The 15,882-nt window shown below is 46.4% G+C and overlaps 2 protein-coding genes across 9 annotated transcripts in view; both read left to right on the forward strand.

The window, feature by feature from the left end:
* BEND5 (BEN domain containing 5) overlaps positions 1-4,587 on the forward strand; it is a 47,706-nt gene extending 43,119 nt beyond the window's left edge. For all 4 annotated transcript variants that reach the window (XM_067008263.1, XM_059064215.2, XM_067008252.1 and 1 more), the window contains one exon: positions 4,408-4,587. In XM_067008263.1, the coding sequence (XP_066864364.1) occupies positions 4,408-4,565 (158 nt within the window). In that variant the 3' untranslated portion in view covers positions 4,566-4,587. The remainder of the gene's footprint in view (positions 1-4,407) is intronic.
* AGBL4 (AGBL carboxypeptidase 4) overlaps positions 1-15,882 on the forward strand; it is a 1,382,976-nt gene that overhangs the window by 1,154,929 nt on the left and 212,165 nt on the right. The window lies entirely within an intron of this gene.

Here is a 15,882-nt window from a genome sequence, read left to right on the forward strand (position 1 = left end):
AACCGTCCTTCAGGAAGCCTTCCCTGACCTCTCAGGGTGGGGGGATCCTTCTGTTGTATGTCCCAGAGCACCCCGTGCCTACCTCTGTTCTCTTCTTTCTGTATCTTTGCCTCCCAGGTGCCGAGTCAAGCAACCCTTTAGAGCCCATAACTACTTGCCATGCCGGTGAGTGAGAAGGAAATCGACTTGGCCAAGGTCATTCAGCAGGTTAGATCAGAGCTGAGCTGAACTGGGCTTGCAGGCTTCCCATTGTCTCCAGGGCTTTCTTGTCTTACCAAACTACAGTGTTGATTTGTTTTTTCTTTACTACAGCCAGGCAGGTTTGAAGCCTGTCTCCCATCGCACCATACACTCCCCATTTTTAGGCTAATTATTTGAGCTCTTCCAGATTGCGTTTGACTGGTTCTTCCCGTGCAAGCTGTCTGCTGGATTGAGATTGTTTGTATTTATTTGGTATGATTTTACCACATTTACTCGCATTTGCCATATCAGAATGACAAAAGCCTCGGTGCTCACAGGGTTGGTGAGGATTTTCTCCTCTCTGTGGTTTTAAAGTCACTCCTTACCGTGTAGCAGAGGGATGTGGTGAATGCTGACACTGCTTTAGAAAGATGAAAGCAGGAGGGCTGGAGGAGAGTCTCGCTTTAATGACAAGCTCCAGAATGACAGTTAAACCTTATTAAGGTCAAATGACCTTTTGCAGAGTGTCTGAGTTTTCAAATGAGCCACAGCGTTGAGTTCTGGTTAATTTTTATAACTTTTTTTAATAGGACCCATTAGCGCTGTTATAAACCTTGTTAATTAAGCAATAATCTCAAATGCTCCCTTGCAGAGGGAGACATTCCTGGCAGCTGCAGGTGATTAATATCTGGAGTCTAATGAAAGCCTTTTAATCAACCTCAGGGGCCGTTCAGTGCTCTTACCCTCAGGAAATGAGAATGATTGGGATTCTGTGGGCGCCTCTGAAAACCTTCCTGCATCTGTACCTTTCTCTTCCTGCCCTCGCTCCAGCTCATGCCGGGGCCTCTCAGGGCCATCACACCCACTCCCCTGCCCGCTTCTCTCTCCTTTCTCTCTTTACCCACCCTATTACCTTTCAGAGAACTAGAGACCTAGAGCTGGAAGAATCTTCTTAGATGATTGGATTTGACATCCTGCTTTCAGACAGTAAGACTGAGACCCAGAGAGGTTCCCAATCGAGGTGGCACAGCAACTAGGGTTAGAGCCAGATTCGAACCTCTGAACTTGGAAACAGTCCTCTGCACAGGGTGTCTTCCTCATTCGTTTGAGCTTCCAGCAACGTCACTGCGAGTGTCGGCTTCCCCCTGGCCCTGGGTTGGGGAGGGAACCCCGTGTTCGGGTCTGTAGGTGAGACAGCGTGGTCACGGTTCTATGAGACTGTGGTCAGGGCTTTGATAGAGGAGAAACCCAGGCGAGTGTGGAAGCACTGAGGGTATAGGCGGAATGGGGTCTCCCGACTCCAAGCAGGTTGCATCTGGAAGAATGGGTGGGGTTTAGGCAGGTGAAGGATGAGACATGAGACCAGGGGAATCGGTAATCTGGGAGGAGATGAGCAAAGACTGATTTGTGGGACAGCCTGGAGTGGGTCGGGAAATGCAGGTGGAGTCAGCAGAGGTAAGACCTTTCTCATCTCATTCCCCGTGGAAAGGCCGACACAAGACAAAGTGCAGATGAGTCAGGTTGGAAGCAGCCAGGAAGCAGTGAAGGTCAACTACAAGCTTTCAAAGGCTTCCCTGCCAACCCTGATCCTCAGGGAGGAGATGGTGCCCCAAAGAAAGAAGGCTATTATAGCACATGCACCTGCAGCCTGGACGGCAACAGGAGGCAGGCTGGCCACGTGCCCCGGAAGGGCTCAGAGCGGAGGCCGCAGGGGATCGTGTCTGTACTTGACCTCCTCTGTCCAGGCCTCAGCCACGTCCCGCGTGAGTGGAGGGGTTAGCGCAAGTTCGTCTCCGTGATCCCTTCTGGTGCTGATGTTCTGCATCGCTGACAGGCTTGCCTGCTGTGCACTGGCCTGGCAGACAAGACTGTGTTTATCCTGCATGGCAGTTCCTCAAGACCGGGTTGTCACTCCTCTTTTAAAGGTGGGGAGGCTCAGGTTCAACAAAGTTAAAAATCTTGCCCACGATGACATAGCCCAGTGGTACATTCCCCACCCACACCCCTCCCTAGTGCCCTTATGTCCGGAATTATTACGTCCCCTCAGGTTTCCCAAGGAGAACATTCATTCATTTATTCATGCATTCAACATACACTTACTTAATCTTGCCCCCGTGACAGGCGCTGTGCTAGGCCCTGGGGACGAACAGTGGCATATACATAAAATAACCGTAATAACCTCATACAGGTGTAGTGCTCCGTACCCTTTGAAGAAGGCTTGCAAAGTGTTTGCTTCACGTCCCTCGTGGCAGCCTTAAAAAAGATCGTGTGTGGTTTGTTATCCTTGTTTACGAGGTGAGGAATCCAGGGCAATGATTCGCCTCAGGTCCCCGTGCCAGGAAGTAGGCCCAACTCCCGCTTCAGTCAGGTCCTGTCTGAGGCTCACTCCTTGCTTCATCACAGCAAATGGCAGAGCCAGTAAAAGTGGCCACCCTCAGCCTCATTGCTAATCCCCTCAGTGAGGTACCACTTCACCCCCGCCAGCGTGTCAGAACCTCCGTAATCTGACATGGAGTGCTGTCGGAGCTGCGGGGCAGGCAGTCCTTGCACACACCGCCGTCAGGGGTGCCGGGCGGCACAACCATGGTGGAAGACAGTTTCCCAGGTATCGCCTAGTAAAGTGTAGTATGCACACAGCCTAACACTGGGCACTTCCGGCCTAGCCCGTACCGAGCATTTCCTGCACGTTGGCCCCAAGAGACACGGCTCAGGGTGCCTGTAACTGCAGAACACGGGAAACCAGCCAAGTATCCGTGGACAATAAAGTGGGTCAGCCGATTATGGACTAGTCAGACAGTAGGACACTACTCATCGGTGAAAGTGAGTGACCTGCAGCTGTACATACACTTCAGCATGGGGGACTCTCAAAACTGGAATGCTGAATGAAAAAAAAAAAAAAAAAAAAGTCAGATGGATATACAGAGTATGGATACACTTGTGAAAAGTTAAAAATGGGAAAAGTAGCAACATGTTATTGAAGGATGTATGCGTATGTGTTAACAGGAAAAGCAAAGCAAAAATTGAGGAGAGGGGTTACCTCTGGTGAGGACAAGGAGAGGATGGTATTGGGGAAGGGCATTTAGGCACTTCAGAGGGACCAGTAATGGTGTCCTGTTAAGCAGGGGCGTGGACACATGGGTGTTGTATCGTTATTATTATTAATTTTTCATCTACAACTTATTTATTTATTTATTTATTTATTTATTTATTAACATCTTTATTGGAGTATAATTGCTTTACAATGGCGTGTTAGTTTCTGCTTCACAACAAAGTGAATCAGTTATACATATACATATGTTCCCATATCTCTTCCCTCTTGTGTCTCCCTCCCTCCCACCCCTCTAGGTGGTCACAAACCACCTAGCTGATCTCCCTGTGCTATGCGGCTGCTTCCCACTAGCTATCCACCCTACGTTTGGTAGTGTATATATGTCCATGCCACTCTCTCACTTCGTCACAGCTTACCCTTCCCCCTTTCCATATCCTCAAGACCATGCTCTAGTAAATCTGTTTTATTCCTGTCCTACCCCTAGGCTCTTCATGACATTTTTTTTTCTTAGATTCCACATATATGTGTTAGCATACGGTGTTTGTTTTTCTCCTTCTGACTTACTTCACTCTGTATGACAGACTCCAGGTCCATCCACCTCACTACAAATAACTCCGTTTCGTTTCTTTTTATGGCTGAGTAATATTCCATTGTATATATGTGCCACATCTTCTTTATCCATTCATCTGTTGATGGACACTTAGGTTGCTTCCATGTCCTGGCTATCGTAAATAGAGCTGCAAGGAACATTAGGGTACATGACTCTGAATTATGGTTTTGTTTTGTTTGTTGCGATATGCGGGCCTCTCACTGTTGTGGCCTCTGCCGTTGCGGAGCACAGGCTCCAGATGCTCATGCTCAGCGGGCATGGCTCACGGGCCGAGCCGCTCCGCGGCATGTGGGATCTTCCCGCCCTGGGGCATGAACCCGTGTCCCCTGCATCGGCAGGCGGACTCTTAACCACTGCGCCACCAGGGAAGCCCTATCATTATTTTTAAAGTATAAATTTACAGTGCATATCTACTCTGTGTTGAAAAATTTAAAATACAGCCATACCAGATATGTGAGTTGGTACTTTGGAAGTATGTCAGGAGGCACATTTTCATTTCTCCCCCTTAAATATATGTACTCGAATGTACCATTAATCCTTGGCCTTCTTGTTTCTTTTCCCTGTCTAGAGTGTTTGTACGACAGAATAGCACAAGAAACTGTGGATGAAACTGAAATTGCACAGAGACTCTCCAAAGTCAACAAGTACATCTGTGAAAAAATCATGGATATCAATAAATCCTGTAAAAATGAAGAACGAAGGGAAGCAAAATATAATTTGCAATAAACTTTGGATTTTTCATAAAGCCTTCTCGTTTTCCTTGTGTGGCGTGTGATTTGCGGGCGATGGTGTTGTCCAGATCAGACCCCACCATGCATAGTGGTGTGTGGGTGGGGAGCCAATAAGGTTCTGAGGTCAGCGCCTTGTTCTGAACTTGGACTTCCCACTCCAAAGAAGGCAGATGGATTTGCTGAGACTCAGGCAGCAACCTGGCGCCAGTGTTGTTCTGGGGATGGTGAAAGCGCTGTCTTTTTGGAGGGGGATAAAGTGTCTCTGAGTTGCCTATCACTTGGCCAAGAATTTGAGCTGATATTTTTACCATTCAAGGACTTCTATCTTTGTTCCTCTATTTTGTTCTATAATAAAGCTTCATTAATTCATTGTTGTAGACAATCATTAGCCTCATTTATTTAAGGATGGATATTAAGTGTACAGTGGAGGTGACCAGTGTCCTTTGAGGGGCGGAACATTCAGGCTGAAGGAGAGAAAAATCATAAGGGATGTGGTTACTGTCTACAGATCTGAAGGGCTGTCTCGAAGCAGATTACTTTCTCTTACATCAAAGGACAGATCAAGGACCTGTCACTCAAGGTGATCTGAGATTCAGCTTTCCTGATAATTTGAGTCAATCTTTGTAAAGGAGTGTTAGGGGGTGGTACTGTTAGATGTGGTTCAGTGTTACCTTCAGAAAGTCAGGGGCAACGTCACCTGGTGTCCGTTCGTTCATCCTATCTTGTATCTCACATGATCTTTCAAGTTGCATAATTTTTATCTCGTTCAGTAGCTGCGTCTCTAAAGTGCCTGGTACCCAATCAAGCAGACCACATATGATCTTCCTGTTGATTAACGCTTTCCTTTCTGTAATGCCTATGAAGTCAGCGTAGTATGTTGGAAATGGCAAGGGTTTGGGGCTTTGAGGAGTTTGGGTTCCAAACCTGGCTCCACTGCTTGCTTTGGGCTTATCGTAACCTCTTGGGTTTCAATTTTCTCTTCCGTAAAAAGGAGATAATATCTACTTTGCAGAGCTGCAACGTTGCAGAGTTTCTGTAAGTTATAGAGCACTATATATAAGTGCTCAATAAATGTTGGTAGTCATTATTTTCTTCATTTCTGGTTATTGACTTTTAGGCATTGGTTGGAAAACTTTGGCCTCTGATTTCTCTAATGGTTTATCCACTAAACCATTAGATTACTGGCGGTCTATAAGCAAAAGCTCAGGGTCACTAGGGTGAGTAGTGGAGGTGGCTACCTCTTTGAGGAATTTTATTTTAGTACATAAAATAATTCTTTGTAATCTGAAATATTATATGCTTGCTAATAGGATGTATAGGTATGAACTTCCTTTTATGGTATTTTCCCAGTTCTCCACAGACTAGCGATATGATCTTGGACCAATCACTTAACTTCCCAGAGTCCTTACCAGTACAATGAGGAAGATAATGCATACCTCACAGGCTGTGTGGATAATTAAATAATAATAACAATAACAGATACTTAACATGTGCCAGGACTTTTCTAAGTGTTTAACAAAAGTTAATTCATTAGGTGAGTAAAGTTTGTGACACTCAGTAGTGTTCAGTAAATTCTTGTTATTAAGATGTGTTCATTTTAATGGCAGGGGAGCAGCTTGGGCGTGAATAGTGTGAATGCATGAGAGGTTGGGAGAAAGTATACATGATCTGAACTCATCCCGTTTCCTTCCTAAGCATGGCAAAGACAACAAACACCCAGAGGCTCCATTTCCCTCTGCAAAGACTAATAAGATATGATACCTGCTTTATAGGTGCTTTTAGGTTGGAAGGGAAAATAGTCATCGAAATACCTGTTTAAAAAGGCTATGACATGTGAAAGTGCTTTGCGTAATATATGACACATACATCAGGGACAGAACAGGTTGTGAAAGATTGTGGGATCTGATTGTGACTTTACCGCTTCTGGGAAGGTCACTTGACCCTTCTGGAGCTCGTTTCTTCTAAAGTGGAGACAGTGATCCCTAAGTCAGGATTATTGTGGAGAGTAATCCAGGTAATATCCGGGAAAAGAGCTCCATAAGTCTCAAAGAGCCATGCGGATGTTAGCTGTCCTTAGCTTGCTAGGCAGAATGAAATCAAAAGTAGATGTGACAAGGAAGGACATAAGAGAATGTTTCTGGTGGGGAATCGGGGCAGGGGAGGGGGCAGATGTTTTTTTACACCCTAGTTAGACTGAGACTTTTTGAGTACCTGTTGTGTACCTGGTGCCCTGTGACTGTTATGTGAGGGCAGGGCCACCTTTCTTACACCCATACAAATGAGGAAATGGGCTCAGAAAAAGTTAAGTAACTTCTTGGCCAAGGTCCCAGAGTGTTGTCAGCAGTGGAGCTGGGTCAGAATCCAGGTCTGTGCAAAATCTGTCCTTTTACCTCTTCCCTCGAAAACTGAGTGGAATATTATGGTCTGGGCTGAGAATCTAGCCATGTAATCTCAGGGCATATTTAGGAGAGTCCCAACTTAAGTAATCAATCAATGGAAATCAGTGTCATTAATTCAAGCCATTTGAAAGGATGGGGAATAATAGTACCATTTATGAGGATCCACAGTTTTATTACATTCAAATACATACACAAAACTGAAGTTCATTTTGTGTAGTAGGGAGTTTCCCAAACTTGCCCAGTCTTGAGAATCTGCTGAGGTACTTAAAATACAGATTCCTGGGCTTTGGTTTAGGGTGCTGGATTCGGTAGGGCTGGGATAGAGCTGGGAACATGTGTTTTAACTAACACAAGTTCCACTTTTGAATACCACCAGTCTAGTAGACAGCATTAGAAGTCCTGTTTTAACAAAGGGACGAGAGTGTTTCCTAAGTAAAAAGACGTGCTCCTTCTAAAGTGCATGACAATATTTGAAATTGAGAATAAATTTCCTCGTATAAGTAGCTGAGGATCTGCCCTAAAACCTTGTTTAGAGTTACTCTTTCATGCTTACCAAATGCTGTTTAGTTGGACGTGGTGCAGAAGTTGACTTTCAGTGTAGGTGCCAATGATTTTCCCCTCACTTTTACACTTAGATTCTTTCTTTCGCTTCCTGTGACAGGCCAGTGAGTTGTGGAGGACAAGACAGTCAATCCTGAATTGGCAGAGCCTGAAATGATGAGGTTTGGCCACAAGTTCTCTGTTGCCAGACCAACCAGAAAGATGTGTCTTGTTTTTATTTTCTAGCTGAGGAAAGTGTGTTGTTAGTGACTGTTATGTGCCCATGGGTTTCTTAGATGCATTTCTAGATTATGACTTTTTTGGTAATTATAAAGAAATGAAAACCACTTTATAGAAATTTTTGGAAAAATAAGGGAAATATTCCAAATTGCACAGCTGCAAGCATTGGGATGTGTCTCTTCTAGTCCTTCATTTAAGAGCCTAAATGTGTATTTTACATACCTGTGGTCATAGCATATGATCAGGTTGGCATCCTTCCCTTTCTTTTTAACATATTGCCCTGTTGCTCCATGAAATCTATAGCCATCAATTCGAACATCCCCCCAGTGAACGGACATCAAGCTACAGTTGGGTAAACCACCTGGTCGGCTGTGGGGCTAACCCACAGGGCTGCCAGTTCGCGGAAGCTCTCTCTGCACACTTGGGTCCAGCACGTAATTAAAGTGACCCAGGGAGAGTGGATAAATGGCCGCCAGTGTTACAGGTGGTTTTCCTCTCTCCTCACCCCACGCCCACTCGGTCCTCACCTGTGTGTGCGCCTATCCTGTCTCTGACCTGCTCTGACCTCTTACGCTGTGACCTTGGCCTTCAAACCTGCCTTTGGCCCTCCAGACACCCTGTGCTCATCCTACAGCGCACAGTACTTGTGAGCTTTTCCCTGTGCTCTCTGACTAGGTCCACTCCCGACCTTCCAGCTCCCCTCGGTCACCTCAGCCCCTACCCTGCCACCCAGCGGCCCATTGCCGTTCCTTGAATTTTTAGGTCGTTTATAAATTAAACATCTGTGAAGATTTTTGTGTGCGCAGTTTTTTCCCGCTTTATATTTTTCTATCGGTTTCTTAGGTTCGCTTTACCTGGGTCAAAAAAGTACCACTTTTATCATTCTTGATACATATAATGGGCGTGACCATGTTTTAATTATTTTGCCAACCTAACAGATGAAAATTGTTACCTCATTATATTTTCTTTGATTACTTCTCAGACTGCACATCTCTCCAGAGTTTGGTTTCTTGTTTACACAAAAGCTTTACCTGTAAGCATTTCCAGCAGAATTCATTTCATTTTCTGTATATAGTTTTCTCTGGACCAATGTGTTTACCTTGGGCATATTTTTACTTTTACATCTGCAAACAGACACACCAACAGGTCTTTTCATCACTTCTGTTGAAGAGATGAATCAGTTTCTGCCAAACAGCTTCATAGGCTCATGGAACCTAAGGGTCAAAAGTGAACTTCGAGGTCCTCCACTCAGATCTCCTCTCCACTGAAAGCAAATGCCTTTCCAGACCATGCTGGAATTCTTCCATGCACGGAGAATTCATCTTCCTACCCAAGAGTCCATCCAATTATTGTCATCACTGAGAAGTTCTTCTGCTGAGCTAAAAATCTATTTCCCTGAGACTTCTGATGTCACTCAAATTCTCTCCTCTGAAGTCATGCAAAATGCTTCAGCTTATAGCCCTTTGCAGAGTTGAAGGTGGGAATCATGTCTCTTCACAGACTAATAAATAGCTCAAATTCTGTTCTGCCATCTCTCACATGGGAGAAGCAGTGCAGGAAAGAGTGAGGACTCTGGATTTAGACAGCCCTGTGTTCAAATCTTGACTGCCGCTTACTAGTATGTGACCTTGAAGAAGTTCTCAAATCTCTCTTGGCTTTAGTTTTCTCATTTTAAAAGTGGGAATATAATACCTATCTCACAGGGTTGTATATAGAGCTATACAAGATAATGTGAGTAAAGCACCTAGGCATTCAACATCTCTTAGTTCCCTAATCCTAAGAACTCTGACCATCCTGTTTGCTGTTTTATGGATGTGCCACTAGAAGGTAGGGTTCAGGACTGGACACTGCTCTAGGAAGGGTCTGACCAGTACTAACTAGAGCAGGTTGTCATTTCTTGCTCCTGGATGGCATATCTCTATTCGAGCGCCCTAACCTTGAATTAGCATCTTTAGCGATAGAACTGTCTCACGTTGAGCTTATGGTCACCAAATACTGCCCTGCTCCCTTTTTTGGCTAACACATTACTTATCCCTTTAGTTCACTGTGTTGTAAGAGAACGATCATAGATTTTGATGACAGGGGAACTCACACCAAATTCAAATCCTGACTTCATTATTTATTAGACTAGAGGAAATTGGGCAAGTTTCTAAATCTTCTAGCTCCAGTCACCTTGTCTGTTATGCAGTTGTTAATGTAACCACACTGACCTCCCGCGGTGCCAGACCTACAGCCCTCACTATCGCAGTTAAGGGCTGAAGTAAATGTGGTTGTTTTTGTTCCCTTTTTCCTTCGCTTATTCACTTTAGCAGCTATTTATACACCCCCCCCCACCTCAGTTGTGTGTTCTTAAATGTATTTCTTAAACAAAATACCGGATTTTGCATGCATCCCGGTTCCATTTCATCTTATTGGTTTTGGCCCAACATTCCAGCTGGTTGAGATCTTCTTTTCCATTTGTGTTTAAAATACAAAACAAAATTTGAGGAAAGCCAAAGCCAGAAAAGCAATTGAGCCATAATCCCAAGAACCAAGCCCAACAACACATTCACTCCTGGGAGCCCCTCTGTCTGTCCAGGGCAGTACCTCTTTGTTCACCGCAGTTGGCCAGCCTCCCGTGATCCTGCCTTGTTCATTTAACGTCACATGGCAAACATTTCCCCCCTCTGCTGCCTGGTTTGTATAGCTGCCATTTCAATGCCCTTCCTGACGCTGGGTCATGATTACCTTCTCATCTCCTCACTGTACATTTTATTGTCTCTAGTTTCTTGCTATTAGAGATAATGCTGTCATGATCATTTATAGTTGTTTGTTTCTTAAATTCCCAGGAGTGAGGTAATTAAAGGGCAAGAACATTTTTATAGTCTTTTCCATGTTGTTGTTATATCTGTGTTTGTTATATTGCTCTCAAAAAGGTCAAGCCACGTCTCAAGGTAGGTGGACGTGCCCGTGCCATTTCCGCACAACTTCACCAGTGTTTGTAATTTTTAAAGCAGTTTGGCAAATTAGCTTTCTCTACAAAAGTACTTTTTCAACTTCTTCCTATGTGAATTGTCGATTCATATGTTTGCATGTTTGAGATCCTTATGGAATTTTATTCTGTGTTATATTCTTCCTCCCAGTTTTATAGTATAGAAATATGATCTTTTGTATCTTCACCAAGTTATCAATAATAATGGTTAGGTCAGTGAAAGAAGAGAACCGCGTGGTCCTCCGCTAAAGACCCCACTTTTCTTTACCAGTTACTTTCTCTGAGCTGGATTATTCTCGTAACTAGGACTTCTCCATCTAGATGTGATCAGGGAAGACCTCTAAGATGTAACATTTGAGCTTACGCCAGAAGGACGAGAATGGCCATGACGAGATGATTTGTCTGTCGGTCCATCTTCCCCCCATTCATCTTCAACGAGTTGGAATATCTCTAGTGTGTGCCGACCACTCCAACAGGCATTGCTGGTTGGGTCCAACAGGGAGTCACACCTCAAGGGTGGTTCGAAACCCTGTGCTCTATCCACCATTCCAGAATGCACTCTTTTGGCCATATCCAATCTGGTACCCTGGGCATGTTTCCATTTCAGTAGCTAACGGGGAGAGAGATTCAGTATGCTAACCTCACCAACATCTGTATCCAGAAGTTCCCCCATGAGTAGTTCTGGAATCATTCAGTCATTTCACAAATATCTGAATGGCTACTAGGTGTCCTTCACTAGTCTAAATGCCTGAGACATATTAGTAAAGACAAAGACTTTAAACTCTAGTGGGAGTGGAGTGAGATGGGTAGGAAGATAAATGGTAAATGTAATAAATAAGAAAACTGTAGAAAGTGATACGTGCCATGAAAAAACGCAAGAGTAGAGCAGGAAGGCAGATTGAGTGTGTGGCGGGGAGAAGTGGAGTGCCCCGGAAGCTGAGATCAGCATGGGGTAGCAAGCCCTGTCCAGGGCCCCTGCCACGGGTGTGGAGGTATCCAAGGAGTGTGAGAAGTATGGAACATGAAATCTGTCCTGTCTACCTGGAGCCTCACTTTTATTCCAAGATGTGCACTCATTCGTGCCTGGGTCGTTAACTATAGAAAACTTATCTTCCCCCGTCTTGAAGGCTCAGCTCAAATATTTCCTCTAAGGAACTGTTTCCACCTCGTCTTCCCAGAAGGACTCCCTCCCTTCTCTAGTTTTCCAAATCTCCCCCTTTCCCTCCCTGCCAGTCCCAGCCTTCCCAGCATCTTAACGCTCAGAGCATTGTGTTGTAATTCCTATTTAGTTGTCTCTTTTCCTGAGGCAGTCAGCAAACTGAGAGCAGGGCTGTGTAAATTCATCTCTATACCCCTTTGCGGAGCCCCTACTGTGTGCTAGGTGCAGGAGATACAGATAAGAACAACATTTGTTTAATTAACTAGTATTTATCGAGCACTTGCTATGTTTTAGGCACTGTCATTATTTTATTTCTCCCACAAAACTGTGAAGCACATACTATGACCATCCGCATTTCACAGATGAGGAAACGGACTTAAAGAGGTTGAGTAACTGGCCCAAGATGGCACCAGCATGTGACAGGAGGATCCGGGACTGGCGTGGAAGCCTGAGTGCCTCCAATGCCCGGCGTCTTTACGACCATGCTTAGTGCTACCTTAGATCGCTCGTGGACACAAACTGTTTCTTCTGTGTGGACCTTCCTGGCCACCTCTGCTCCATGACGTCCTCCTTCTCCTCCCTCCAGGGAGTCTTCAGTGCTCCCTCCGCCGTCTGGGTGGGGACACCTCCCCCTGCTCTGTGGCACCCCCTCATGCCCTCTGCTGGCCTTGTCAGCCCATATTACCATGGTGCGTCCATCTTTCTCACTGTGAGCCCTCCAAGGCAGGGCCACTGTGTCTTCCTATCTGAGTCCCGGGCCCAGCACGGAGCCCAGTGCTGAAGAAATGCCCTAGAATCCTGGCCCCTGATGACCACAGGTGTGGGAAACCAGGGAGCAAAGCAGTTCTTTCGGCCTGGGGATTTAAGAACTTGAGGGATGAAGAAAGTCCCTCAGAGGGTGTCATGAGACCTTCCTGGTCTTGTTCCCCCAGGAGAGACTGTCACCAGGTCAAGAAAGGAGGAAGGCATTTGAAGCAGAGGTTAAATTTGAGGAATCTGAGCTCACACTGCCTGGGTCTCACCCCGGGATCTACCAATTACCAGCCCTGCAACCTTGGGCAAGTTATTTAATTGGCTTGGGCTTCAGTTCCCTCCTCCGTAAAATGGAGGGGTCAGTTCCTATGAGCATTAAGTTAATTTCTATAAAGTGCTTAGAACTGTACCTGACACATAGTGAGCCCTGTGTAAATGTGTGCTGTCCTTGTGAACAAGGGGCAAGAGGTGGAAGAAAGTAGGTGTTTCAAGGAGTGGAGGTGACGTTGGTATTGGGCAGGAGCCTGGAGAGGTGGGTAGGAGCAGGGTCCTGGGGGGGGCCTTGGTCCCAGGCTGAGGACCAAGGACAGCTGCTGAAGGATCATGCTGGCGACAGTGTGGTGGCGGGTTTGGAGGGAGAGAGAAAAGTCACGGAGGTTTGGGGAATAACCCAGGTGAGAGATGGTGAGGGTCAGGTGCCCACTCTCCTTCCTCCTTAAGTGTCGCCACTGCCGGGTGGGAGCCAGGCTGTGAGCACCATCCTGCAGCCGTCCAGATGGGGAGTGCCCAGGGCAGCTGGGTCTTCATGCAGCTCCCATGCCCTGAACTCGCTCTGTGCAGGCCCTTGTGGGGACTCAGCCCGTGGAGGGGCAGCAGACCCAGATCAGGCAGTTGAAACGTGTCAGGAGAGTGGGGGGCAGATTGCAGGGCTGTACTTGTCTCTGTGCCAGGTCTTCCCTAAGCACTTCCGTGGTACCGTGCAAACAGCGTGGGTGTGAAATGAGACTGTGGGTTTGAACTTTCCTCCACAGCTTTTCAGTTAGCATGACCTTGGCCAAGTTACTCAACCTCTGGGTCCTCAGATTCATCAACTAGGGAACAAGAGTAACAGTGTCAACATTTTAGGGCTGTTGCATAAAGTGCTGCGCACATGGCAGGCACGTAGTAGGTGCTCCTTAACAGGTACCGTCCTACCTCTCAGAGTGATAGAAGCCAGGAGGGCTGCGCACTCAGCCAGGAGCATCCCATTCGCCTGGGCCGAGGGAGGATCTGGCACTTCCTGTCTCTGAGCCTCCGTGCCCTTGGTTATAATACATGCGTGACGGTCCCTGCTCCACCAGCCTCTGAAGCTGCCATGGCCTGGCAGCGCCATCATGACCAGGGCAGGGCTTGGAAACCACGAAGCACTCCAGGTGTGGAGGTAGATCCCCGTAGCCCTCCCGCGCCCCCTGCCTCTCCCTCCTGGGAGGCAGCAGATCTCAGCCTGTGATACATCCTTTCCTGAAACGGGGTGGGGGTTGGGGGAAGCCCCTGGCCCTGAATGTGAAAAACGCAAGTCACTACTGAGAGGCTATCAGCGGGGGCAGCAGGGAGGCTGGAGTTCTTCTTCCCAATGGCTCTTTAGATTATTTTCATTTTGCTGACTTGTACACTTTCTGAGCTAAGGAGCTTTGGGAGATGGTTATAGGCCATTTAAGCAGAAAGCCTCATTGGCTCCAGTCTCTTTGCGGGGAGGAAGAGATGTAACCCAGCCTGGTGCTGCCTTCCACGGGGCCCAGGAGTGCAGGTGGCCTCTGCAGGGTGGGGCTGCCCTTCAGGGAACCTGGTCCAAGACCAAAGACACCCTCCCCAGATTCCCAGTGTCAGCCAATCAAAGGCACAGGTGGAGGAGAAACCCAGCCAGATCTGGAGGTAGCTCCCTGGGTTTCAAGTTATGATTCTAAGGTGGCTTGTTTTCTTTCTTTCTCTTTCTCTTTCATTCTTTTCTTTTTTCTTTTGTTTTTAAAATGGAGCGTTTGACCTAGACTTCCTTTTTCAGAGTGAGAAGGGCAGCTGACAGGAGCCTGCTGTTGCGTCTCCCGTGCCCTTTCGTCTGCCCGGGATCAGGGATCTTTCCATTAGCTTTCTTGAGCTCCTCCTGTATGTCAGGATCCACACTGAAGACTTCAGATATTTAATCATCACAACAAGAATATTTGGGAGTTGGTGTTACTGTCTTTATTTCTCCTGGTAAGGACACTGCAGGTCAGAAATGTTAGAAGTTTTGCACAGGGGCACCCAGCTAATAAGTAAGAGAGTCAAGATTCAAATCCAGGTCCTTCTGAGACCAAGTCCACTGTTCTTTCATCACAACCTCAGTGCCTTAGTAATCAGCTCTAACAGAGCCAGCAGGGTGCCAGAACCTGCACTGTGTGACAAAGAGGAGTGTCCCTCCTCCCCGGTTGGAGTCTAGCCGTGTTCAAGGTTCACCTACAAGTGCAAGGTTTCCTTGTAAAGCAACACAGGATGATGGAAGGTGTGGAAGCAAATGTCCAACAACAGGATAGTTATACACATTGCATGCATGTGCACACACACACACACACACACGCGCGCGCACACACACACACCCACACACACACGTATGTTGACTTTCTTCGTAGAGTGAAATGCCATACAGCAAAAAATGAACCAGATCTCCATATATCACGTAAATAAATCTCAAAAGCATAAAGTGCAGTCCAAAAAGCAAGTGGTGGAATGAAACTTCGAGTTTGAGACTATGTACATAAAATCCTAAAACATGCAAAAGGATACTATAGGTTTTTTATAGACAGACGGATGTGCAGGCGCAGTCTGAAAACTTGGGCAGGAAGGATACGGCCCAGCTTATCAGGGTTGGGGGATGGGGAAGAGTGCAAAAGAGGCTTCTGTAACGTTTTAACTATTTAATAAAACAAACAAACAAACAAGACGTCCAAAGAAAAAAGCAGAAAGCAAAAAGCTTCCATACGTTTCGCCTGGGAGGGTAACGGGAGTGGGGTTCGCGACACACACCTCCGCATCCGTGTAGCTGGAGGGCAGAGCTGGCCTGAAGCTCAGAGTTCTGTGGGGATTGGCATTAACTCCCCCCTCACAGGCTCTTGGGAGGATGAAACAAGGGATCAGTCGAAGCATTTTCAACCGTCAAATGTTGTAGGAATGTAAACTGGTGCCACACACTTCTGTGCTCTCTTCCTGTCTGTCTTCCTGAGTAGATTGTGACTTCCTG

This window comes from Kogia breviceps, chromosome 1, assembly GCF_026419965.1.
Source record: "Kogia breviceps isolate mKogBre1 chromosome 1, mKogBre1 haplotype 1, whole genome shotgun sequence".
Classification (NCBI taxonomy): domain Eukaryota; kingdom Metazoa; phylum Chordata; class Mammalia; order Artiodactyla; family Physeteridae; genus Kogia; species Kogia breviceps.